The sequence below is a fragment of the Stegodyphus dumicola genome, chromosome 10 (genome assembly GCF_044657685.1).
Source record: "Stegodyphus dumicola isolate Sdum_Otavi_A_Nest chromosome 10, ASM4465768v1".
In the NCBI taxonomy this organism is placed as follows: Eukaryota; Metazoa; Arthropoda; class Arachnida; order Araneae; family Eresidae; genus Stegodyphus; species Stegodyphus dumicola.
The window spans coordinates 75,060,505-75,083,047 of NC_140777.1; the positions used below are offsets into that span (position 1 = coordinate 75,060,505).

The window sequence follows — 22,543 nt, forward strand, 5'->3', positions numbered from 1 at the left end:
ATGGCTCAGAAAAGTCCAATTTTGGGTCAAAATACATATATTAGAACAGTGTTATATATAAATCTAATATAAGTCCTAAGTCGAGCTTTCGAGACATGAAAAACTCAATTTAAATTTGATCAATTGACCCACTAGAATGGGAAATATAAAACTGTCCAATTTATTTTATTTTATTTTATTTTCCTTCACAGTGTACATTGCAGAAGCCATCGAACTAACACAATTTGTTTCATAAACTATAAATTTTCCAACTTTCTGCAAACAATTTCTTAAGAAATATATTTTAATACATTTATTTTTACTTTAAAATCAATTTATTGTTTAATTAATTGTGCTACTTCACAAAGTATTATAACTAATAATATAAGTAATAATTATAGAAGTACTAAAAGTATTCAAACATTTATCATATTTACAGTGCTATTTGCTGCAGAAATGGCAAATAATTCGTCTTATCATATATTCCTTTTGTTAATAAATTTACTCAAACATCATTAAATGAATACATAAATCTAAAAAAAATATTCAGTAATGCTTAGTGATTCTGTGGCCGGTAATATTTGTTTAACACAGATGAGCAATTTGTTGTGTAAACTAAAGATGTTACGTATACTAAAGAAACACTTTTGTAAAAATTTATTTTTAAACAATTTATATAAGCACAAAGTGAAATGTCTTCTAGGTGAAACAAGAATTATGAAAGAAAAATGTGGGATTAACCCAAGTAATGTTGCTAAATTGAATTTATATGTGAAATAATGCTTAAATATTGTTATGAAACATTCTACTTAAATCTACTAAATTCTTTTCATAATTTGTATTACGCATCTTGAAATGAAGGCTAGCTGTGAAAAATTAGCATAATAAATAGCGTTTCCCCGACGTTACTAAAATGAAGAGATAGTATGACACAAATAAAACATAATTACATGAAAACCTACATTGAACGTACAGCTACTTTTCCATCTATATCTGGTTACTAAGAAAATTACATAGCGTTCTGCATTCTTATTTTTTGAATCGCTTGATCTATCATTTGGCAACTGATAATCTTCTACCGATGGCGCAATATGGGTTTAGAAAAGGACATAATACTCAAGACCAGATACTATATTTACTTAACATGTGAGAGATGATCATAATAAAAATCCGACTAATCTATACCATCGCGGCTCTTCTAGATTTGAACAAAGCTTTTGACAGAGTATGGAAGAATAGCTAATCAATAAATTGTATGAAAATTTTGCTATCGATGGGAGGGCTCTTTTATGGATCTACGATTTTTTCAGAACTATAGTCTTCAATATTGAATATAATGGTAGATACCGATCAAAATAAGGGATCCCTCAGAACTCGGAATTGGGTCCCACCTTCTTTACTTTATACATCTCCGGAATGGAATCTGTTATTATTCATGATTGCATAATATGTTTATTTGCTGACGACACTGTACTTTGGTGTATTGGTCCAAACACTGACAATCTCGAATCCAGTATACACAATTCAGTTCGGGAAATTCAGGGTTTTGCTGGGCATCACAAACTCAGTTTTAATCCTCTTAAATCTATAACTGGGTTCTTTACAACAAATGAATAGCTATATAGTCCACCTCTTACTCTGTGAGAGGAGTCCCAAATATCTTGATTTTATCCTTGACTCTGAAGTCACGTGCAATACTGGTATCTTGGGCTAGAAAGAGACTGAATATTTTGAAATTTATTTCTGGCTGCGACTGGGGCGCTGACGCCGAGACCCTAAGGACAACTTATACCTGCTCTATAAGACCGATTATTGAATGTGGTTTTCAAATCTATCATGTCGCCTCGGATACAAATCTTCAAAAACTGGAAAGGGCACAATTGAGTGCAATCCACCTTATTACAGGACTTTGCAGCAGTACTTCAGCTGAAATCGTTTTCTTCAAATCTGGTTTTCAACGTTGCTACTGAGAAGTATCCCTAATCTTACTAAATACTTTAACAAACTCTTAAGTTTTCGTGATCAGCATCGTGCTGCGATCTTTGTGAACGGTTGGCAAAAAAATCAATGATCAAAAAGGAATAATCCCCTTAGTCATGCTAAGAAATTGCATATATTACAATTTTCTGTGAAATTTAATTCTTTAAAACCCATCGAATTGCTTATGGAGTCATTGTCTGGTGTGTTTTTTCATACAGAGTTATCAACTATTACTCATAAATTCTCTCAACATCGTAAATACTCAAGACAGGAAGTGATTAATAGAAAAACCTGTTGAGGCAGTTCTGATATATACAGAAGGCCGTAAGAATGAACATAGGCACACTGGTAGCGGGGATTTTGTTAAATGTGGAGCGGAAAAAATATCTCTCAAGCGTAGAAATACCGATTTCTGTGCCGTTTTCAGCTCTGAATTGATTGCTATTGATATGGCTTTGGAATATGTTTCAGAGCGACGTTTATCCGAGGAAACCTGGATCCTTATGGACAGCCGAATTGTATTGAAATACATAGATAACTGGAGAAATATTAGAGACTTGAGAGGAATTAAAATTATTGCAAAACTCAAGACCTTGTCCCATTCTTCTGTTCTCCATCTACAATGGATACCATCTCATGTAAATCTAAAATATATAATAATACAGTTGATAGACTAGTAAAGGAGAGTACTTCCATGCCTCAGGTACCTTGAATTATACTCGAGAAGAAAGGCTTTAATTAGCAAATCTTAGAGACAGCTAACGACCCACTCATGGTATCGTAGTACAAGTCCTGGTACTACTATTGGTTTCAGGGGTGACAAGAAAGACCAAACGGCTCTGGCTCGGTTGACTTCAGGACATTTCCTCAGCTATTCCCGTGGTATTGAAACTTGTCCCACTTAACCTAAAAGTAAAAACCATGAAACTACTTCCCTACATCTACTCAGTTGTGTTGCCTTGACGCGTAATGATCTGCTGAAGAGACCTAATTTTGTGTTGGAAGTAATGAAGGCCAATGAACTTATGGATCTGATTTCATTCAAATCAGAGGGATTAGTAGGGAGAAGAAGACATAACTCTCTCTAAAGATTTTTAACGTATCAGTTCATGTCGGGACGTCAGTCCATGACTCGCGCTTATTGGCGAGTGAAATGATGCCATTCGCAATACAGTCTCTTCCCTTTTGAGATGCTGTACAGCTCCTCAAAAACGGTCACTCGAAAACTCAAATTCAATGTTTGTGGTCTCTTGAGAACACGACCAGATCTTTGGAGAATTTCTGACGTCTGGATCCGATGACTGTGCTAGAGGGTCATTTGAAGAAGAAAACTAATACCAGGCTCCACAAGCAAATCTTGACTGGAAATCTTCAGAGGAAAAATTCTTTGAATAGGACGAATTAGCATGTTATATTGTAGTTTTAGTTTCATAGTTCTTACTTTTTCGTCCTTTATCTGAAAATAATTGAATAACTCTGGCCAGGCCAGTCTAAACGCTTTTTGATATCATCTTCGATATCGTCTTCCACTATTACGACGTCATAGACTTCAATACGATATATTTGAGGATTTTGTCAATGTCTGAATAAGATGTCCTAAATATTACTTTCTAAAATGCAAACTCAAATTGATTAACTTAGCACTATACTTTATTCATTTTCGTAAATTTTTAACATCAACCTCGTCAATGTCTGGAGCTTCTGAATTTAAATTCTTTTGATTAAGAAAACATGGCTAATGGAATCAGATATCTCATGCCTTCTTTATCAGAAGCTTTCTTTAATATGTTAAAGGTCGGGAATTTATGACTCTTTCAGAATCACATATTATTATCGCTAACTCTTCGTAAGTTATGACAGCTTTTCTTAAAGATCTTCTAGGGAGCTTTTTAACAGTTTTAACTTGTCTCTGCCACCACCCTCCCCAGGCTACCGTGGAAGGAAGAAACTTCCAAACAACACGTTGAACTTCAGCTAATTGTTTTTTCCTAAAAATTAGCTGATTTCTTTGAGGTAAATGTAATCAACCCTAAAATTAATTTGTACCATTGTCACAATACACGTTGCAATAATGCAATAACTATGTCTTTTTTTATAAGCGAAGAGATTTGATGTTTGAAATCTGAGAAGAGAAGAATCTCTGATACTTTAAATTATAATGCTGAATTTATATTTAAAAACTTTCTACTGCAGATTTTCGAGAAAAAGCTTCGATTAACTTAAAAATCAGCCTTAACTGTTTAATGATTCACATAATGAGGAAAATGACTTCATTCAATCATCCATCTAGACTCTCGTTAGTAGGGTTTTCTATATTTTGCTGCTGAAGAAGAATACCCATCACCTAGTCTACCGAAAATCTTTCAACCATTTCAACTGAAATTACCTGTGAATAAAATTCGCATTATTCTTTAGTAATTTGTTCATGTCGTTTAAGAATTTAATTAATTAATGATTATTATTTATAGCATTAAGCGAAAAGTTTGCAGGTGTATAAAAAGTAATTTTTTTATTAATCGCGAATTCTATTTCAAAGCAGATTCTGCTTCAAAATCCCAAGTGTTGAACTCATCCATCTTAAGAGTACTAAAAATGTATAAATAATTAAGACCACCTATGTAATTCCATTCTTCCTAACTTCTCGCCTGTTAAAATTTTGAATTATTCTTTTCTGACTCTCATAGCACATAAAAGCAATATTCAAGTATAAATTGTTTGTAGTAGTTTAAAAAATTTAATTTGTAAATTAATTATATTAAAACATTGTATAATTTACATACAAAAGTTTCCATGGCTCGAAAGGTTTTTAATATGTATTATGATAATGTAATGGTCTGAGTGTAGTTCAACCCGTCAATGTATAATTGTAATTTGTATACAATGTTCTGAAAGTATTTTCAGCATTATACTTTTCGTTATGTTGCATAACATATGTTAACTTAATTTTATAGATTTTTTTACTTTTATTTTATTTTTTTCTATGTTTTGTCACTTTCAGGTAAAGTTATAATAAAATGTTAGACTAATAATAAAAACCGTACTCTTAAAATGAAATGAACTAAAAAAATTTTATAAATAATTCTGTAGTTTTGTTTCACAAAAATAAGAATAGATTACGAAAATAAAATATTAAATGCTTAAATTTTTACATATATCAAAACTTTTAAAGCAAATTTTTATCTCATTAATTATTTTGCTACTGAGTTCGACGCCCGGCTAGCTCAGTCGGTAGAGCACGAGACTCTTAATCTCGGGGTCGTGGGTTCGAGCCCCACGTTGGGCGGCTTAATTTTTTCCCTCTTCATTTTTTTCCTCCTGGAAATAAATGCAAAATACTAGCAATTGGAATGCTAATAATTGTGTATATTTGCATTCCTTTCTCTTTAAGTCTTTTCAAATTCATAAATCAGCTGAACTTAGTTGCGTTTTTACGCTGATTCTTCTTTTTACACTATTTATTTTACAAAAGAATTCAGTTTCATTTAAAGAAAAGGATTTTTATTTGGAAACGTATAAATAAGACTTCCAAACTATCTGAAACTATTAAAATATATATTTAAAATACTTAAAATGACACGCACTAGCGTAAATGCATGAAATTTTTCTTTGATTTTGCCTACTTTTTCTGAAGAGTTAACAAAACTATTTTGTTTCTTAAAAATTTTATTTTAATCTATTATCGTAAGAAGATTTAGAGAAATAGTTTGATGAAGGAGAAAATCTGATATAAAATAATTTTCCTAATATGAAATTATTTTCTTAACTAAAGAAAAGAATAAGAAATGTCACATTTAAAAAAAAAAAAGGTTGAAGAAGAAAAGAAAGTAGAAGAAGAAAGAAAATGTCTAAAATCTCCTCCATTTGACTGAAAGTAGTAAGCATGATTAAAAAAAAAGTGTAATTGCATACATAGGTCACATTTTTGAGACACATCATCATCATTCTATGAAAGATTGTGTACATACACACACACATATATATATGTATAAGTATAGAATAAATGTGAAGCCGTGATACAATAGCACATAAAAATGTAGAAAAAACATTTGACATAAAACGAGTGTAACAACAAAACGAAAAAAAAAAATGTGGTAATTAAAAAAAAGATTCAAATTTTTAAAAATTATTATTATTACTATTATTTCCTCCGTTATGCTACAAATAGTAACAGAGGCAGATTTAGACTTGATAAGGCCCTAACCTATTTGAGATATGGGGCCCTTTATAAGTCTGTTATAATATATTTTAATACTATTGATACTTTTTTTTAATTTTCTGGGGGGCCCCAAGAAAGTGGAGGCCTTGCTACAGTTTATGTACGTAGCTTATACGGCTCTGAATAGTACAAATGCACAATATAAAAACAAAACAAAAAGAAGACAAATAAAACTATCTAAGATGAGTCATAGTTTAATAATATACATATAATATCCGTATAAATTACAACCTTTTAAAATACAAAAAGTTATTCTAATAAAAATTAATAAAATAAAAATTATTTAAATATTTTGACATGATTTTTATTTATTCTACTTTATTTTTACTTCGAGGCAAACATATGATAAGATAATATGTAAACTTAACTAAGGATAAAGATAGTAAATGTAAAATAAGCAGACTTTTAAAACTAAAACATTAAACACAAAAGAAAGAAGGAAACCAACAATGAAATAATAATAAAAAGGAAAGGAATCTTTTGTCTTATATATTACTCAACAGATGGCAGCACATCTGCTATATCAAACAGCTAGCAATTAACTAATAATAGTATTTGTTACCCTCATTCATAATAGATGGCAGCACAAGTCTTAATTTGAAGAATTTTCCTAAGGCAGTTAAAATATTAAAACATATTGCTTTCTACTTTACCTGCTTCAACTGATTACAATTATTCTTTATTAATGATAATAACCCTTTTTAGTGCCTTAAAAATTTAGAAATGAGTTCAGTTAAGAGCGATGTAAAAAGAAAATTTATTAATTTATTCAAATTTAGGAATTATAGAAGTAAAAGAACTCTCTTTCCTTCTTGCGCTCCCAAATCATTTTGGGAAAATGTATTTACAACTTTTAAATCCTGAAAATCCATGTGTGCGATGTTATCGTCATGGGAGGTACTTTTATTTTTTTTGTAAGTACTTTTATTTTTCACCGCGATATTTTCGACGACGATGTTTCTAAACTGCGAAGTTTTTGAACCACTTCATTTTAGACCACGATATTGTGTGCCACGATGTTTTAGAACTGCGAGCTCTTTGCTTTCTTTTCTCCAATAATTTGATGTCTCCCACGAAGTTTTTTCGCCTTGCATTGTTTTTCCCGCGTAGTTTTCGTCCACGATGTTTTCGGCGAACACCATTTAGTACTTTAGGATTTATTTACATAAAAATATAAAAAAATGAACACATCTTAACTAGCTTAATCTCTCTGTTACTTCATATAAACCTCCATCATAAAAATCTTTTAAAATACAAAATAAAATTATATTCTTTTTATAAACAAATAACAAACACTTTTTAATGCGATGATTTTGATTTCATGGTTGACAAGAGATGGTCAATATTAAGGAATTTTGCAGACGTCGAAAATAGCACATGTTTTCCAAGTACGCAACAGTAATTCCAAGTTTTCTTGGATTTCACAAGCTTTATCTTTGACAAAAGTTATTGGTATTTAAAGGTGTTTCCAAACAGTGTGTTTTTTCGGGAGAAAGCTGTCAGCTTTGGAGATTTATCACAAGGAAAATATTTTATAAAAGTCAACTAGTGTAATATCCTCGATCTTGTCTTCAGAACAAGGTTCTCTTGTAATTGACTGATTTCAACTACACGTGTTTGTTGTTAGGCGAATTACCAGAAGGCAGTGTGCTGCACATGTCTTGTTTTATTGCATCGACCCCCCACCCACGTATTTTCCATAGATGTAGGAAAGGGAGGAGGGGCCAACCCGCGCTAAAAGTGAAGCACTGCTTTGAAGCTTGGGTAACCAGATGGGGTGTTCTTTGTTTACATTCAGAAGCTCGCTTGACAGGATTCTGATAGTATTTCGACACACGACAGTTCCATACAAATCGAAAAAGGGACACTTTTGCATGAAAGAAGCATTCATAGCGTGATGGATAATAGCAATTTGTATAGTTTAGTGACATTTACGCACATCTTGGTTATTTTTTGATAATTAACAACAGCGATTTTGATTATGAATTTGTTTTATAAAATTATAAACTGTTGCACTACAAAAATATAAATTTTAAGAAAAATGTTATGCTTAAAGAATGAAAAATACCTTACGGTACATTTAAAATTGTATACGTCTTTCGATACCCTTGATAGAGTATTCGCTACTTTTATTTTATTTTCCAAACGTCAAAATGTTTTAAATAAAACAAATTTTTTTCACATCCATATATTATTGTAACATGTACCTTTTAAAATTTTTTAGAGGAGAGGCTTTACTGCTGCTCATTTTAAACCCATCGTTTTAATTTTATATATCTGAAAAATAATCACTTTGGGCTTACACGTTTTATAAATATAAAATTATGTATGTTAAAATATTTGTAATTAGGCACATAGGTCAGATTAAGTTTTCATTAAACAGAGTAACGCATGCAAGGGCTATCTGCCTAAAGAGAGAGATGCCATCCTGGAGGAATTTTGAAGAAAAACTGACCTTTGAGTGGGTATTAAAAATAATACTTATAATTTTCATTCAAATTATATTCATATATATTTTTTATGTAAAACTTTCGGATGTATGCTAAATTAGTGTAAATTACTTTACACGAAAAATATAGTGAATGCACAGAAATTAAAGATTTGCACATGCCGGAAATGATAAATAGGAAATATGTATGGGTATTTATGCATGTGCTTGCAAAAAGCATGTATCTGCCTTTGACAAAATACTTAAATATTCATTAAATTATTTATAAATGTATTTGAAATGAAGAATTTATTCACTTATAAACAACTGTGAAGAAATCTAATGATTAAATGTATCTAATTTATAATGATTATAAATGTTATCTAAATACATAATAACCTTAATATTGAATTGTAAACATAAATTGAAATCTTGTTGACAAATACGTTATAAAACTATTTATGCAAGAATTGTTCATATTGGAAAGCAATCTGTTAAAAGGTATTGTAAAGCAAATGCTATGAGATGCGCACTTAAGAACGTAATAAAGAGTTTTGGAATATGTATTGTTGAAATGAAGGGTAAAAAAAAAATCTGATAAGTATAATTAAAAGAATTATTCTCTTTACATTCTATAATAACTCAGTTACAAGTTTTAAATAATACTTAAAAAAAAAAAAAAAAAAAAACTTATTTTATTCCCTTTCAGAAATGTTCAGAGAAAGTCAAATACTATTTAATTCCTAATAATTCTCTAATTTAAAATGAACCGAATAGAGCATTAATTATAAATTGACTTACATTTTTCGATTTAAAAGAAGCCAAAAAATCATGTCATATTTAAGAAAGTATTTTAGGAAGAAGCTCTATAAATAGAAAAGAAATAATGCGTAATTTTAATATTAATATTACAATAAAATTTGATCTTAATTTTTGTACCTTAACCGAATAAAATTGAATTACTTTAATTTTTTTTCTAATGTAATTAACGAAAACTTGTGAAAATATTTCAATCAAATTAAACCATTCTGAGAAAACCGTCCTGTGAAAAGTACAGCGTTTAATTCCGTTCAGAATGAAATGTTGTTTAAAAATATGTTGTTTTCATATACTTAGGACTCTGAAGTGTTGTATAAAAAGAAAATATATACATTTATATGTATATTTACGACGTAATTACAAAATATTTACATCCGAACGCGTCAAATCCCATTGAACTCAATGGTAAATGACCCAATGTTTTGGTCACCACGTAGGGATCGCCGGTGCTTCAGAGCAGGGTACGGGAGAAACTTGTTTAGGGTGACTCCATCTTACTTCCTACTTCCATGGTCCGTGTCCATTTCTTCTCCAGAATCACAAAGTGGGCAAATAGAATTGGTTGAAATACCTATGCGGTGCAGGTAGGCCGCAAGGCAATCATGTCCTGTAGGCTCAGCTATATCTTGAATGATTCTTTTCTGTGCTGAACAGATGCGCGTCTCCACATTGTGTTATTTTACGACGAAATAATAATACAGCATTTTTTCTTTTCTTTCCTTTTCCTCGGGGAGGGGGGGTTGGTTTCCAGCAGCTCATTTAATGATAAGATTTTATATTTTATATATTTAGCTTCTTAAATTAGTAGGTCAATCATAATTGCTTACCTCAAAAATCGCCGGTGCTTCAGAGCAGGGTACGTGAGTAACTTGTTTAGGGCGACTCCATCTTACTTCCTACCTCCATGGTATTTTCTTATTCCCGTAACCCGGACTCTTTCAGAATTCATATTTTTATTCATACTATTCATATTATTATTCGTACTATTCATATTATTATTCATACTATTCATATTGTTACGAATTTGGTATTTAAAAAGCTAATGTTAGTTTAATTCTAAATTAAATGGTTTTATTTCTCGCGCAGTGCAGCGCGTGACGAATATTAAAAGAAAGCTAAGCCGGAAAAATTAAAAATACAAGAGCGCGTGCGTTAAATAAATAAATATCTCTTTTTGATTTCGAGAAAGTACTGGAAAATTCTAGCGCGTGATTTTAAAATCTTATAAAAGGAGGAAAACATCTCAGTTTGTAGTAGTTGCTTAGTTTGTTGTTGTTTAGAAAACTACTGTTGTTGATTGTAGCGAATTCGCGGATTAGCGTTCTTTAGCTGTTTTGAATTACGTTCTATTGGACATTTGAGTAGTTAAAAGAAAACTACTGTGAGATATTGTAATACTGCGTGATAATTTGAGAAAATTTAAGCATTTTTGTTGTGATAATAATAAATTTTTGTTCATTTTTCATCGGACTTGTGCATTCATTTAGTAACGAATCCGTACGCACGCAACAATTTTTGGTGTCAGAAGTGGGATTTGAATGCCAATAACAAGAGCGATGGAAGAGCAGTTAAGGCAATTGATAACAGCCTTTGCCTCGTTTAAAGAAGAAATGAAAGAAGAGATGAAATCTAGCCAAGGAAAAATGGAAGGGGCCGTCAACTCTGTTAAGGACGAAATGAAAGCCGTTCAAGCTAGTCAAGAAAAGATTGAAGCAGGTCAAGAAGAAATGAAAAGAGAGATTACCTGCATAATAGAAAATAAATTTGAAGCTATGGAAGGCAGAATTGACACAGTTGAAAATAAAGTTGGACTAATTGAAGAAAGAGTTTCTTCGGTGAAAGAAGAAATAGAAGAAAGAGTTTCTTCTGTAAAAGAACATATAGAAGGGAGAGTTTCTGCTGTGGAGGAACGAATTGAAGGAAGAGTTTGTGCCGTCCAACACCAAATCGAACAACAAATTGATGAGAGAGTTTCTGAAGTTGCCAAAGAAATGGATACTTTAAAGAAATTCGTAGCGTCGGCAGGGAGCAGGAGTGATGATTTTAAATTCTTACCAATGCCTGCTCGTCCACCTCTGAAGCTATCCACATATGATGGGAAGACCTCCTGGCAGGTGTATAAGACACAATTTTCTATCGTGGCGGATGCGAATGGATGGGATTCCCAAGCTAAGGCCTGTCATCTCGCCGCTTCTCTAAGAGCCGACGCAGCGGATATCCTTCAGACTCTTCCCGAAAACAAAAGGTTAGATTTCGAAGCTCTGTCCGGCGCCTTGGAGTTGCGCTTTGGGGAGAAGTGTTTAAAAGACTACAGCAGGCTCCAATTAAAATCTCGTCAACAGAAGCTCACCGAAACGCTTCAGGAGCTCGCCACGGATGTTGAAAGGCTGTCACATCACGCCTTTTCGGAGTGCCCGACAGAAACAAGGGAAATCCTGTCCCTGCAATATTTCATCGATGGCATCCGGGACCCTGAAATACAGAAAGCACTGCGAATGGCGGATGTTAAAGATCTGAAAAGCGCTTTAGTGTATGCCATGAAATTTGAGGCAGCCCAGCAAGCAACTCTTAGGGATAGCTACCCAGTCAGAGCTGTGCGAGTCCACGACCCAGGGGACCAATTGATGGCTCGTTTAGATGATTTATCCAGACAAGTCGATGCTTTGATACGGAGTAGCAGTGAGAACAAAGTGGCTGTAAGATGCTGGAGATGTGGTTCTGAAGGTCACCTACGACGGCATTGCAGAACACCCCAGGGCATGGATAATAAAACAGATGAGTTGACAAGACCAGTGAATGCTTTAAGACGGAATAGTGGTGAAACAAAACCGACCCTAAAGTGCTGGAATTGCGGTGTTGAAGGCCACCTACGAAAAAACTGCAGAACTCCCCAGAGCACGGAAAATAAGGCATACGATTTAAACAGACAATTAAATGCCACGGGAAGGAAAAGGACTGACAAGAAACCAAAGTGCTGGAACTGTGGAGCTGAAGGCCACGTACGAAAGAATTGCAGAACACCCCAGGGTACGAAAATTGAGACAATTTCTGAGCAACGACGCAGGAAACAAATTAATGACCATATCAAGGAACGGAGGTTGCCAGATAATGAAAAACCCTGTTTTAAAGCGCTTAAGATCTCTATAGTGAGTGGCAACAATAACGGACTGTCCATCAATGGGAATATCGATGGAGTTCCTTGCAATATGATCATTGACACAGGAGCTAATGTTACCATCATTAGGAAAGATTTAGCTGAACAGTTTAAAGATAAACTTATTTGGACGCCATCCTGTGTTACCCTTCAGACTGCGTCTGGTGACAAGATCGACATAACTGGGAAGTTAAACGTAAACATCACGTTTGGAAGTGCCGCCTACCATCACACGGCATATGTGGCGGATATTACAGATCCATGCATACTCGGATTGGACTTTTTAAGGAAATACAATTTTTCCTTAGATTTCAAAAACAATAAGCTGCTTTCAGCATCTGATGGCATGATTATCCATCCTCAAAAGGGATCCTCGCCTGGAAATGTCGACGCCTTGTCCGAAAGATCGAGCTCGGGAAGCTGCCGAAATCATACCAGGGTCGAAAGGAAACTCAAGACTACCAGCTATTCTCCATCCCAGAAGCTCTTCGGTCGAGACCTTCGTCTGCTTTGTGACCGCCTGTTTAGTCGCCCTACGGATGCGCCTTCATCGCCTGAGGAACACATCCAAGATGCCCAGGCCCGGTTTGAGGGAATGCACCGTTCTGCACGAAAGCGAGTCAACTTGGCGACGGAGAAAATGAAGACCAGATGCGACACAAGAGCTACTAGACAGAGATCCAACATAGGAGACAAGGTGTGGTTGTGGAACTCAATTCAACGAAAAGGACTGAGTCCTAAATTACAGTCACCTTCGGATGGTCCATATACAGTGCTGAACACGAATGACGTCGTGGTTCGGATCCGTGAGTCTTCGAACTCTTACGACAGGTTAGCTCATTACTATGGCCATAGTACATAATGTAAATAATTGTAAATAGTATAAGACCATGGTCCTTTTTGTTTTTAAATGTGTATTTGATTTGATTTGTATTTAGTATTTGATTTGTATTTAGTATTTGTTTTATATTGAGTATTTGATAGCATTTGATTTGTTCAAGTTAGTTATTGCATTTATTGTTCATGTTGTTTGATATTGTAATGTAATGTTTATGCCTCAGTTGCATTTATGCCACAGTTGTAAGTTTAGCTTCCTATCCAGGGATTGTACTGCCCGGGACGTGCAGTCCTTGGGAAGGGGGCAGTGTTACGAATTTGGTATTTAAAAAGCTAATGTTAGTTTAATTCTAAATTAAATGGTTTTATTTCTCGCGCAGTGCAGCGCGTGACGAATATTAAAAGAAAGCTAAGCCGGAAAAATTAAAAATACAAGAGCGCGTGCGTTAAATAAATAAATATCTCTTTTTGATTTCGAGAAAGTACTGGAAAATTCTAGCGCGTGATTTTAAAATCTTATAAAAGGAGGAAAACATCTCAGTTTGTAGTAGTTGCTTAGTTTGTTGTTTAGAAAACTACTGTTGTTGATTGTAGCGAATTCGCGGATTAGCGTTCTTTAGCTGTTTTGAATTACGTTCTATTGGACATTTGAGTAGTTAAAAGAAAACTACTGTGAGATATTGTAATACTGCGTGATAATTTGAGAAAATTTAAGCATTTTTGTTGTGATAATAATAAATTTTTGTTCATTTTTCATCGGACTTGTGCATTCATTTAGTAACGAATCCGTACGCACGCAACAATATTATTATTCATATCGTTATACTTTTAGAATTAATATAATTATTCATACTATAAAATTTGCTTTATATCGAAAAGTGTTGCCACTGCTCACTTTCAAATCATAGAGTTTCTTAATAAAAGAAATTCCAAAGTTTTACAAAATATGAAATAAAAGTAGCATTGCGAAATATTAAACATAGTCTTTTGCAAAAAAATCGAAGCACCATGAAGGAAGTCGTTGTTTTTGATGAAATTGAATATGTGTGACATGATTAAAAAATCAAGGTCATAGTACCTGTTCACTGCTCACAATCATTCATTGAGGTTCAAATTAGTAGTTGGTCGAACTGCAACTGGCGGCAATGCATGCTTGAATTCGTCGAGGCAAGGAGTGGTAGAGGTTCCTAATGTCATCCTGCGACACATTCTGCCAGGCATTCACCAGCCGTTGCTCCAGATCTGTAATATTTTGTGGCGGCCGAATCTGGCTGCCTACCATGTCCCAGACATGCTCGATTGGGGAAAGATCTGGTGATCTTGCTGGCCAAAGAAGAGTATCAACCTCACGGAGACAGTCGAGAAATATGCGAGCGGTATGTGACCTGGCATTATCTTGTTGGAAAATGGCCTCAGGATGATGTGCCATGAAGGGTAATGTAACCGGTCGCAGGATGGTATCAACATATCGTTGAGCTATTAAAGATGTACGGAAGATGACCTGCTATCATAATAAATAGTGCCCCAGACCATCACACCAGGGGTTATAGCTGTATGCCTTTATAAAACAAAGGCTGACTGGGACCGTTCTCTCCAGACACGAACACAGTGGTCATCTGATACAAGAGTGAAGCGGGATTCATATCGGAATGTCAGTCTGATGGCAGCTATTATAATTGGCTGCGGCACCAGTCCAGACGACTCCGCCGATGTTGTGGGGTCAAAGGCAAACGTCTTAAAGGCCTCTATGAGCGTAACCCCGTCTCAGACAAGCGCCGTGAGATGGTAGACGGTACCACGGGAGGTATAGACGTGGCTGTAGTGCGGTGAATAGTCGACAATGATATCGTTGGGGCGGTTCGGGCCTGACAACAATCATCCTGTCTTGCCTAGCATTTGTTATCCTTGGCCTTCCAGAGCCGTCATTTCGTCGGCAATTTCCTTGTACCAACCATTGCCGCCAACATATTCGCACAGCAGTGTCTGTACGCTGCAGGTGGCGGCCTGTTGCTCGGTATGACCACATAGCTTCACACAACCCTAAAATGCGACCGCGTTCGAAGTCGTTTGGTTGTCTGTAAGGTCTTCGATATCGTCTTAATGTCATCTTTAGTTGCTTCTTTACGAATGACAATGGCAGCAAAAAAAAAAAAAAAAAAAAATTTCCGCCTCTGGTTACTGGTTTTATACTTTGTGAATTGCTCACTAGAAATGCGCGCATGATCGCAATTGCTTGATGCTATATGATGGCTTGAAACTGATCATTTGCATGTTCGATCAAGATGTTTTTGTATACTAAATTTTGTCACGATCGCAAAAGTCCTTCTTGGTGCTTTGATTCTTTTTGGAAAAGAGTGTATTATTATTATATAGGGTTATATTCGGACGTTGAAGAAAGCACGTGATTGCATGCGTCATTGTATGTCGAAATTTTTTCGTCAATTTTTAAATAAATAGCTGCAGTTGGCAACTTTTTTTTGTTTCAGATTGAGATAATTGACATGATGTTATTGTTAAGTTAATTCCTTTATTGACATTGAGAAATAGCATTATATTACATCCAACTTAAATGAAGACGTTACGTATCACAGCATACGTATTAACCTGAAGTGTCAAAAGTTTTTGTTTCCTGGTTTGGCAACAAAAAAGTACTTCCGAATTGGTTGTGGTTTACTGAAATGCTTTATGCACTTTCTTTTCAGATGTACAACGAACTCATGAATTTTGCTTTGGTCGCAGAAATTAACTTTGCATAGAGTACATTAAATTAATAGTTCATTTTATTTTCAGTTTTTCAAGTACAAAAATGCTTGCTAGTACGTAACATTTTCAGACAGAAATAGGGCACAATTCTGGGAATTATCTGCTCTGTTTAATTATTATTGTTTACTTATTACCATTATTTGATAATTATTGTTTACTTCCGTTTATTTATTTATTATTTGTACATCAAATTAAATGTAATTTTTTTAAAAAAATTAATTTTTAGGTAGCTGTAAAGATGCTACGGAAGTTAGAAGATTATGCATAATTTATAACATTGTGCTATTTTTTTCTGTTTGATTATCCTTTGATTAGAAAGATTAATTCTAAGTTTGCTGATTTTTGCTTCTGAAGAATAACAATATGTGTTACTCTAGAATAAATGCACAAACAGTTAAAAGTAATTAAACATTATTTTATTTAACTTTGCATGTATTACAAAATTTCGAAAAGTGAAATGAAGTGCACCTTATTCGGATAATGAAGCAATAAATAAATTTCATACATAATCATTGTTCTTTTAAACAGAAGGGTTTTCATTTTAAAATACATAAATGAGAGTAACAGAAGGCCAATAAAATTAGAAAATTATTCGGATAATGAAGCAATAAATAAATTTCATACATAATCATTGTTCCTTTAAACAAAAGGGCTTTCATTTTAAAATACATAAATGAGAGTAACAGAAGGCCAATAAAATTAGAAAATACAGTACGCAAATAATTAAACTTCCAAGCAAGAGACACCATAATACCAGAATTAAAATAAAATAGTACAAAAAATTATAAAAGTATGTAATAAGCACATAAAATATGCACGAATACGCAATTATTTTTTAGAACACTGATAATGCATATGTGATGAAATAGTATCTAATGTTGAAAAGATGCACAAAAAAGTGAATGAAGAAAAAAATATGTACAGTCTATAAAGGCAATACTTTACAATTTTGTAAGGAATATTAACAAAATCCTTATCATCTCTAAACCCACTAACAATGAAACGAATAACCACACTTTATTATTGAGTACATTTTGGGGTCAATAATAAATGAACGAAATTTTTGAATGAAATTCCAGTGAATTTCTTTAAATATATCAAAGTGAATGAAAACTGTAATAAAACTACTATTTATACAGGATGAGTCATAAATATGGCTACATATTTGAAACAACCTTAGTAGGTTGCTGCACATTGTAGCTCCACCAGTGAATGAGCGGTTAAGGCTGCTGAATGCTGGAAGTATAACTCGGGTTCAATCCTCGAGCTAGCCTCATAGCTGGTTTTCGTAGTTTTCACATATGTAGAGTGATAACGGATAAACTTCTCTTAGGAAGTCCAACACCTTCCCTACTTTTGCCAGTTCCCTACTTCGCTTTTTCAAACTCATCCTGTACAAAAAACTAATAACTTAACCATTATTTACAGATTGTGATGCAAAACAAAATTTAATCCAACAGCAATTTTCTTGCTGTAAATGAAAATTGTTTTAACAGACTATAAAATAATATCTATATACTAGATCTATGTCACAGATCTTTCGTAAATATAAATTTCATGTAGCCGCTTACATTTTAATTTCTTGTATCTTTACAATATTTATGATATATGAACCTATATAATCTTAAATCTTAAAAAAAAAAAACTCTGCCAATTTGAAGAAAACGTTGTGTTAACTGACTAGAAAGGAGAAAAATCATATCAATAAAACTATATTAATAAACAAAAAGTTTGTAATTTTGTCTTAATAGTACGTGGTTTTAGCCTATTTAACTAAAGCCACTGTCCTCCTAGATGTAAAGTTTAAATTTAAAAGAATGCTTAATATCTTTATAATCCTATTCAAATTACGAAAATACACAATTATAATACGAAACAGAATATTATAACTATGAATTTTAAAATCCATTAATAAACGTAATACAAAGTTTTAAATGATACAGTTTAAGTATCATAACGAGTTTATAATATTATGTCTAACTCGTCCTCGATAAGGTTATCTGGATATCACGACTATCAGAATGCTTCAATGTTTTCGGATAAAATTTCGTCGATAGCATTTGAGTCTGTCGGGATTGTCTGCCTTAATCATATCTGCAGCTTTTTCGGCGATCATTATGATTGGAGCATTTGTGTTTCCAGAAACTAACCGGGGCATTATTGATCCATCAGCAACTCTCAGTTTTTTGACACCTATGACCCTGTTGGAAAAAAAATTGAAATTATTTTAAAATCAAAAACAAAGAAAATGAAGAGCAATAATTTAAAACAGTTTTTGCTATCTTCAGTGCCTTGTACACTGTGAAAAAAAAGGGGGGACAGTTCTATATCTCTTCTTCTGGGCCGATTGACAACATTCAAATAGCGTTTTTCATGTCTTGGATATGTATTAGATTTATATTTAGTTTTGTTCTAATATAGGTATTGTGCCAAAAAATCTGACTTTTTCTGAAATAACATACCATTTTTTTCCATATTTCGATTCTACGACTCAAATTATGCCTCGATATTAAATTTTGTAAAATTTGGTGTGAAATTTTTGGAGAAATTCAAAAATTTATCTTGGCGCAACATTTTCAGTTTGCGCCAAGAATAATTCACTTGGCGAACTTCTTAATATATGGCAACCAGTTTTCCTTTCCCTTCCATTATGCCGGAGTAGGAAAAAAAAAAACCCTCGTTCCTAACTTTTTACATTGTGAATGAGCGGAAAAAAAGTCACTTCGTTCCTACTTTCAAATAATTTTAGCAAAGTGTCTAAACCACATTTGTTGTTTTGTCGCTTTTAACAAATATGCCAAATTTCAAAACGCTCCAATATATAAATCTACGTATATATCCGGAAATTTTGAATAAAAAATCTAATTTTTTGCTGGTGCTTAGAAATACATCTACTTTAAGATGATGGTAAAAATTTTATAGATTATATTTCAAAATTTGTTTTGAAAAATTTATAATAATTATTTAAAAATACAAATTTTAAAAATAACTCTTAAAAAATGGCCGAATTTTATTTGGAATGAACTTGAATTTCTAAATGTGAAAGGAAGAATCAAATAAGTTTAATAAAAAAAAGAAAAATTAATAAATATATATCAAACTCAATTAACATTGAGGAGCTAAAATTTTGAGAGCTAATTTTTTAAAAACTACTCGTGCGATTTTTGCAAAACTTCGGAGTTTGGAGTAATTGAGTGGTAGAATGGAAATATAGAAAAAAATTCGTATGCTATTTCAGGAAAAGTCAGATTTTGCATTAAAATATCTATATTAGAACAGTGCTATATATAAATCTAGTACATATCATCGGTTCAGTAGAACAAGAGACAGAACTGTGCACTTTTTTTTTTCTTTTTCCTTTTGGCAGTATACAACTTGCAATGAATAACTAACTGGGTCAACTACCAGAAGTTTTTCATAAACTTTGCTTAAATATAAAAATGTTATATTTTCAGTATTTCCATTAGTAGCTTCCTGACACCTGTTTCATGTCTAAACACGTATTATCTAAACACGATATATGTGAAAAAGTACATTATTTAGATCTGATATATCTTTTTCTGAACTTTTACAATGCAATTTTTAAGTATATAAAACATCATAAAATGCTTGCTGAAACAGATCAATATTTATAATTTCTTGAAAAACTATTCAGCAAATTTTTCGCAATTTAACTCACATCGGAAAAACGTGATTCACGTTTTCCGATATATTATATCCATAAGAAAGGCAGGTAAATATATATACCCATTTTTGGTACTTTTCCGCTTCGCGGGGGCAGGCGATAAAGTCGCCAATAATAGCACAACCGATGCCAAACGTAATATCCTCACTGGTAACCTTTTACTCCTCATATTCAAAACAAGTCGCAGCCATTTCTTATCAGATTCATTGTTTCTTTCAATACTGGCGTACAATTACATAGAATTTTGACCAGACAGGCCATTCGAGGGCGGAAATTAAGTCAATTAGGGTGCAATCACACCGCTCACCCGATGGCGAAAATATAGAAAAGGCAAAGTCAAGGGTTAAATTCATTAATTCTAATGAGAATGCACTAGCTACGTAATTTCTGAGTAAGCTATTCCTACGAATTGAAATAATTCTTGCATTTAAACTTGTATTCCAAATTAAAATTTAACTTGAAATTAATGTAGATAATTAATGAGAGAATTAGATTTTTGTAGCGTAGTTTACGTCAGATGGGATCACTTGGGGTCACGTGATACGAAACGGCAAATCAGGGTGTTGAACCATGAAAGCATAGTAAATTCTTAAATTAATGTGTTTTTACAAATTTGTTGCCTTTATTTATTGTCTTTTTACAAAATTTTAAAGAATATTAAAATGTTTATACCTTTAAAATAAAAAATTTTTAGAACTAACATTTGTTAACATTCTTTATGTGTATACCGTGTGTTGTCGCCAATAAAGTCTGCTTGGCGAGATTTGCGGCGGCGAAACGGAAAAGTACCAAAATAGTAAAGCTTGAGCATTGGACTCAGCCATGGAAATGAGCCATTTTTAAAGTCATGGAAATGAGCTCTTTCGAACTCAGAGGAAGGAGGGAACCTAATGAATTTTGAAATTTCATTATATCGTTGCTTTAAAAGAAATAACACGCGAAGTTTCAAAACTAGCTCTAACTAACAGATAGAAGCATGTGATAGAAATGTGGGGTGTAATAAAGTTGGGCTAAAGGTAGGTATGAGATAGAAATATGAGGCGTAATAAAGTTCTTGGGTCGGGCTTTTGAAAAGGATATGCTTTTTTGGTTCACTTTCCTGAGCTTTAAACTGATACCACTGGTTACAATAGAAGTTAAAAATAATTGTATGCTATAGTACAAGGGTGGGCAAAGTGCGGCTCGCGAGCCTGATATGGCTCTCGCAGGCACTTTGTGTGGCTCGTGCATATAAAATATATGCATGAAATATGGTAAACTAAAACTATTCAGTCTCCAAAAAGAAGTAATTAATTAGAAATTATCAGGGATTTCTTTCTATTTAAAATGTTCTCCACTACTTCTATAATGATGTAAATATGAACTTGTGGCTTTTAGAAAATCTAGATGCGGCTCTTACAGACATGAAGTTTGGGCAACTCTGCTATAGTAGATGCTTATATTTTACCCTATCTTTACAATTTAGTAAATTGATTTGAGTTGAGTGCTAAATACTCAATCTATATTTACCATATCTCTATATTTAGCAACATATCTCATTCCAAAAAGTAAATAATATATTGAAATGGTAATATTTTCAACTTGAGCGAATTTTTCTCTCTTTATTTTAAATATTTATTCAATCAAAGTTAAATTTTCATGGTGGTGATGCATTTTATTTAAGATTCTTTTATTTTCCTCTCTCAGTACGTACTGGATTATACTAATGATGTACTAATTTAAGTAATATATTGTTATTCACTCCACTTTTAAGTAAAAAAATTATAATTATAATTGCATGTTAATTAATTTTAAAACTTAAATGGAATGTTCGACATTCTAAATAAATTTGTTTCGTTTCGAAAATTTTTACATGTTTTCGAAATACAGTTTTTTATTTTATATAGAATGTAAGTAGCACATTTATGTTAACCATAAAATACTTTTATGTTAAATATACTAAAATAGCTAGTATTAATTAATTTATTAAATTAATAAATGGGTTTCATTTATTCAAAAATAAATTCTTACCGTAATCTGGGATCAACAACTGCAGTTTTATCCGTTACTGCACCCATTTTACATGTACCAACAGGATGATAAAGTGTGAAAGTATATGCTCGTCCCACACATCGGAGGTAACTGTCAGAATATATGGGGTAAGATTCGCAGCCAGGAAACTTGGTCTGGAACATCTTGGCACCGATTTCCTTGAAAGCTTTCGTTTTGGTGACTATATTCACGCATTCCTTCATAACTGAAATTAATTAAAAAAATACCTCTAAGACAATTTGACATCATATATTATTTCGCATTCAAATGAATTTCAGCTCTTTGGTTTCTTGTAGACCAATATTTTAGGTGTATGGTTTTTCTCATCCAACCTACAGAGATTAAAGGTTTCAGCTACGTCAGTGGCTCTCAAACTTCATTAGTTCCTTTATATGATGTGCGTTGTGCATTTGTCGAATCTCTAATTATTACTTAAGGTACTTTCTCCCTTTTTCCATGATGCATTCCGGGTGTAACAGTAGCACATTCGGCGTGTATTCGAGAAATCCAACTTCGAGTCCCTGGGAGGGTATTGTACATTTTTCAGATCTGCTTCAAAAAAATCCTAATGACTCTACATTGGAGCCCGATAGTGGATGATAATCTGTCGCCAACAGGATTTGGCGACTAGGTCTCTTCATCCCCAAACTC

The 22,543-nt window shown here is 33.1% G+C and overlaps 1 protein-coding gene and 1 non-coding gene across 2 annotated transcripts in view; one reads left to right on the forward strand and one right to left on the reverse strand.

Annotated features, from left to right (window-relative positions):
* The first annotated feature begins 5,169 nt into the window (after window positions 1-5,169).
* Window positions 5,170-5,242, forward strand: TRNAK-CUU (transfer RNA lysine (anticodon CUU)). Its single transcript has one exon. It is a non-coding gene; the product is annotated as a tRNA-Lys (tRNA).
* Window positions 5,243-16,609: 11,367 nt separating this feature from the next.
* Window positions 16,610-22,543, reverse strand: part of LOC118185269 (uncharacterized) — a 29,259-nt gene continuing 23,325 nt past the window's right edge. The window contains exons 10-11 of the mRNA XM_035355111.2: window positions 21,872-22,097; window positions 16,610-18,377 (exon numbers count right to left, since the gene is read on the reverse strand). Coding sequence (XP_035211002.2) covers window positions 18,203-18,377; window positions 21,872-22,097 — 401 coding nt within the window. The 3' untranslated portion in view covers window positions 16,610-18,202. The remainder of the gene's footprint in view (window positions 18,378-21,871; window positions 22,098-22,543) is intronic.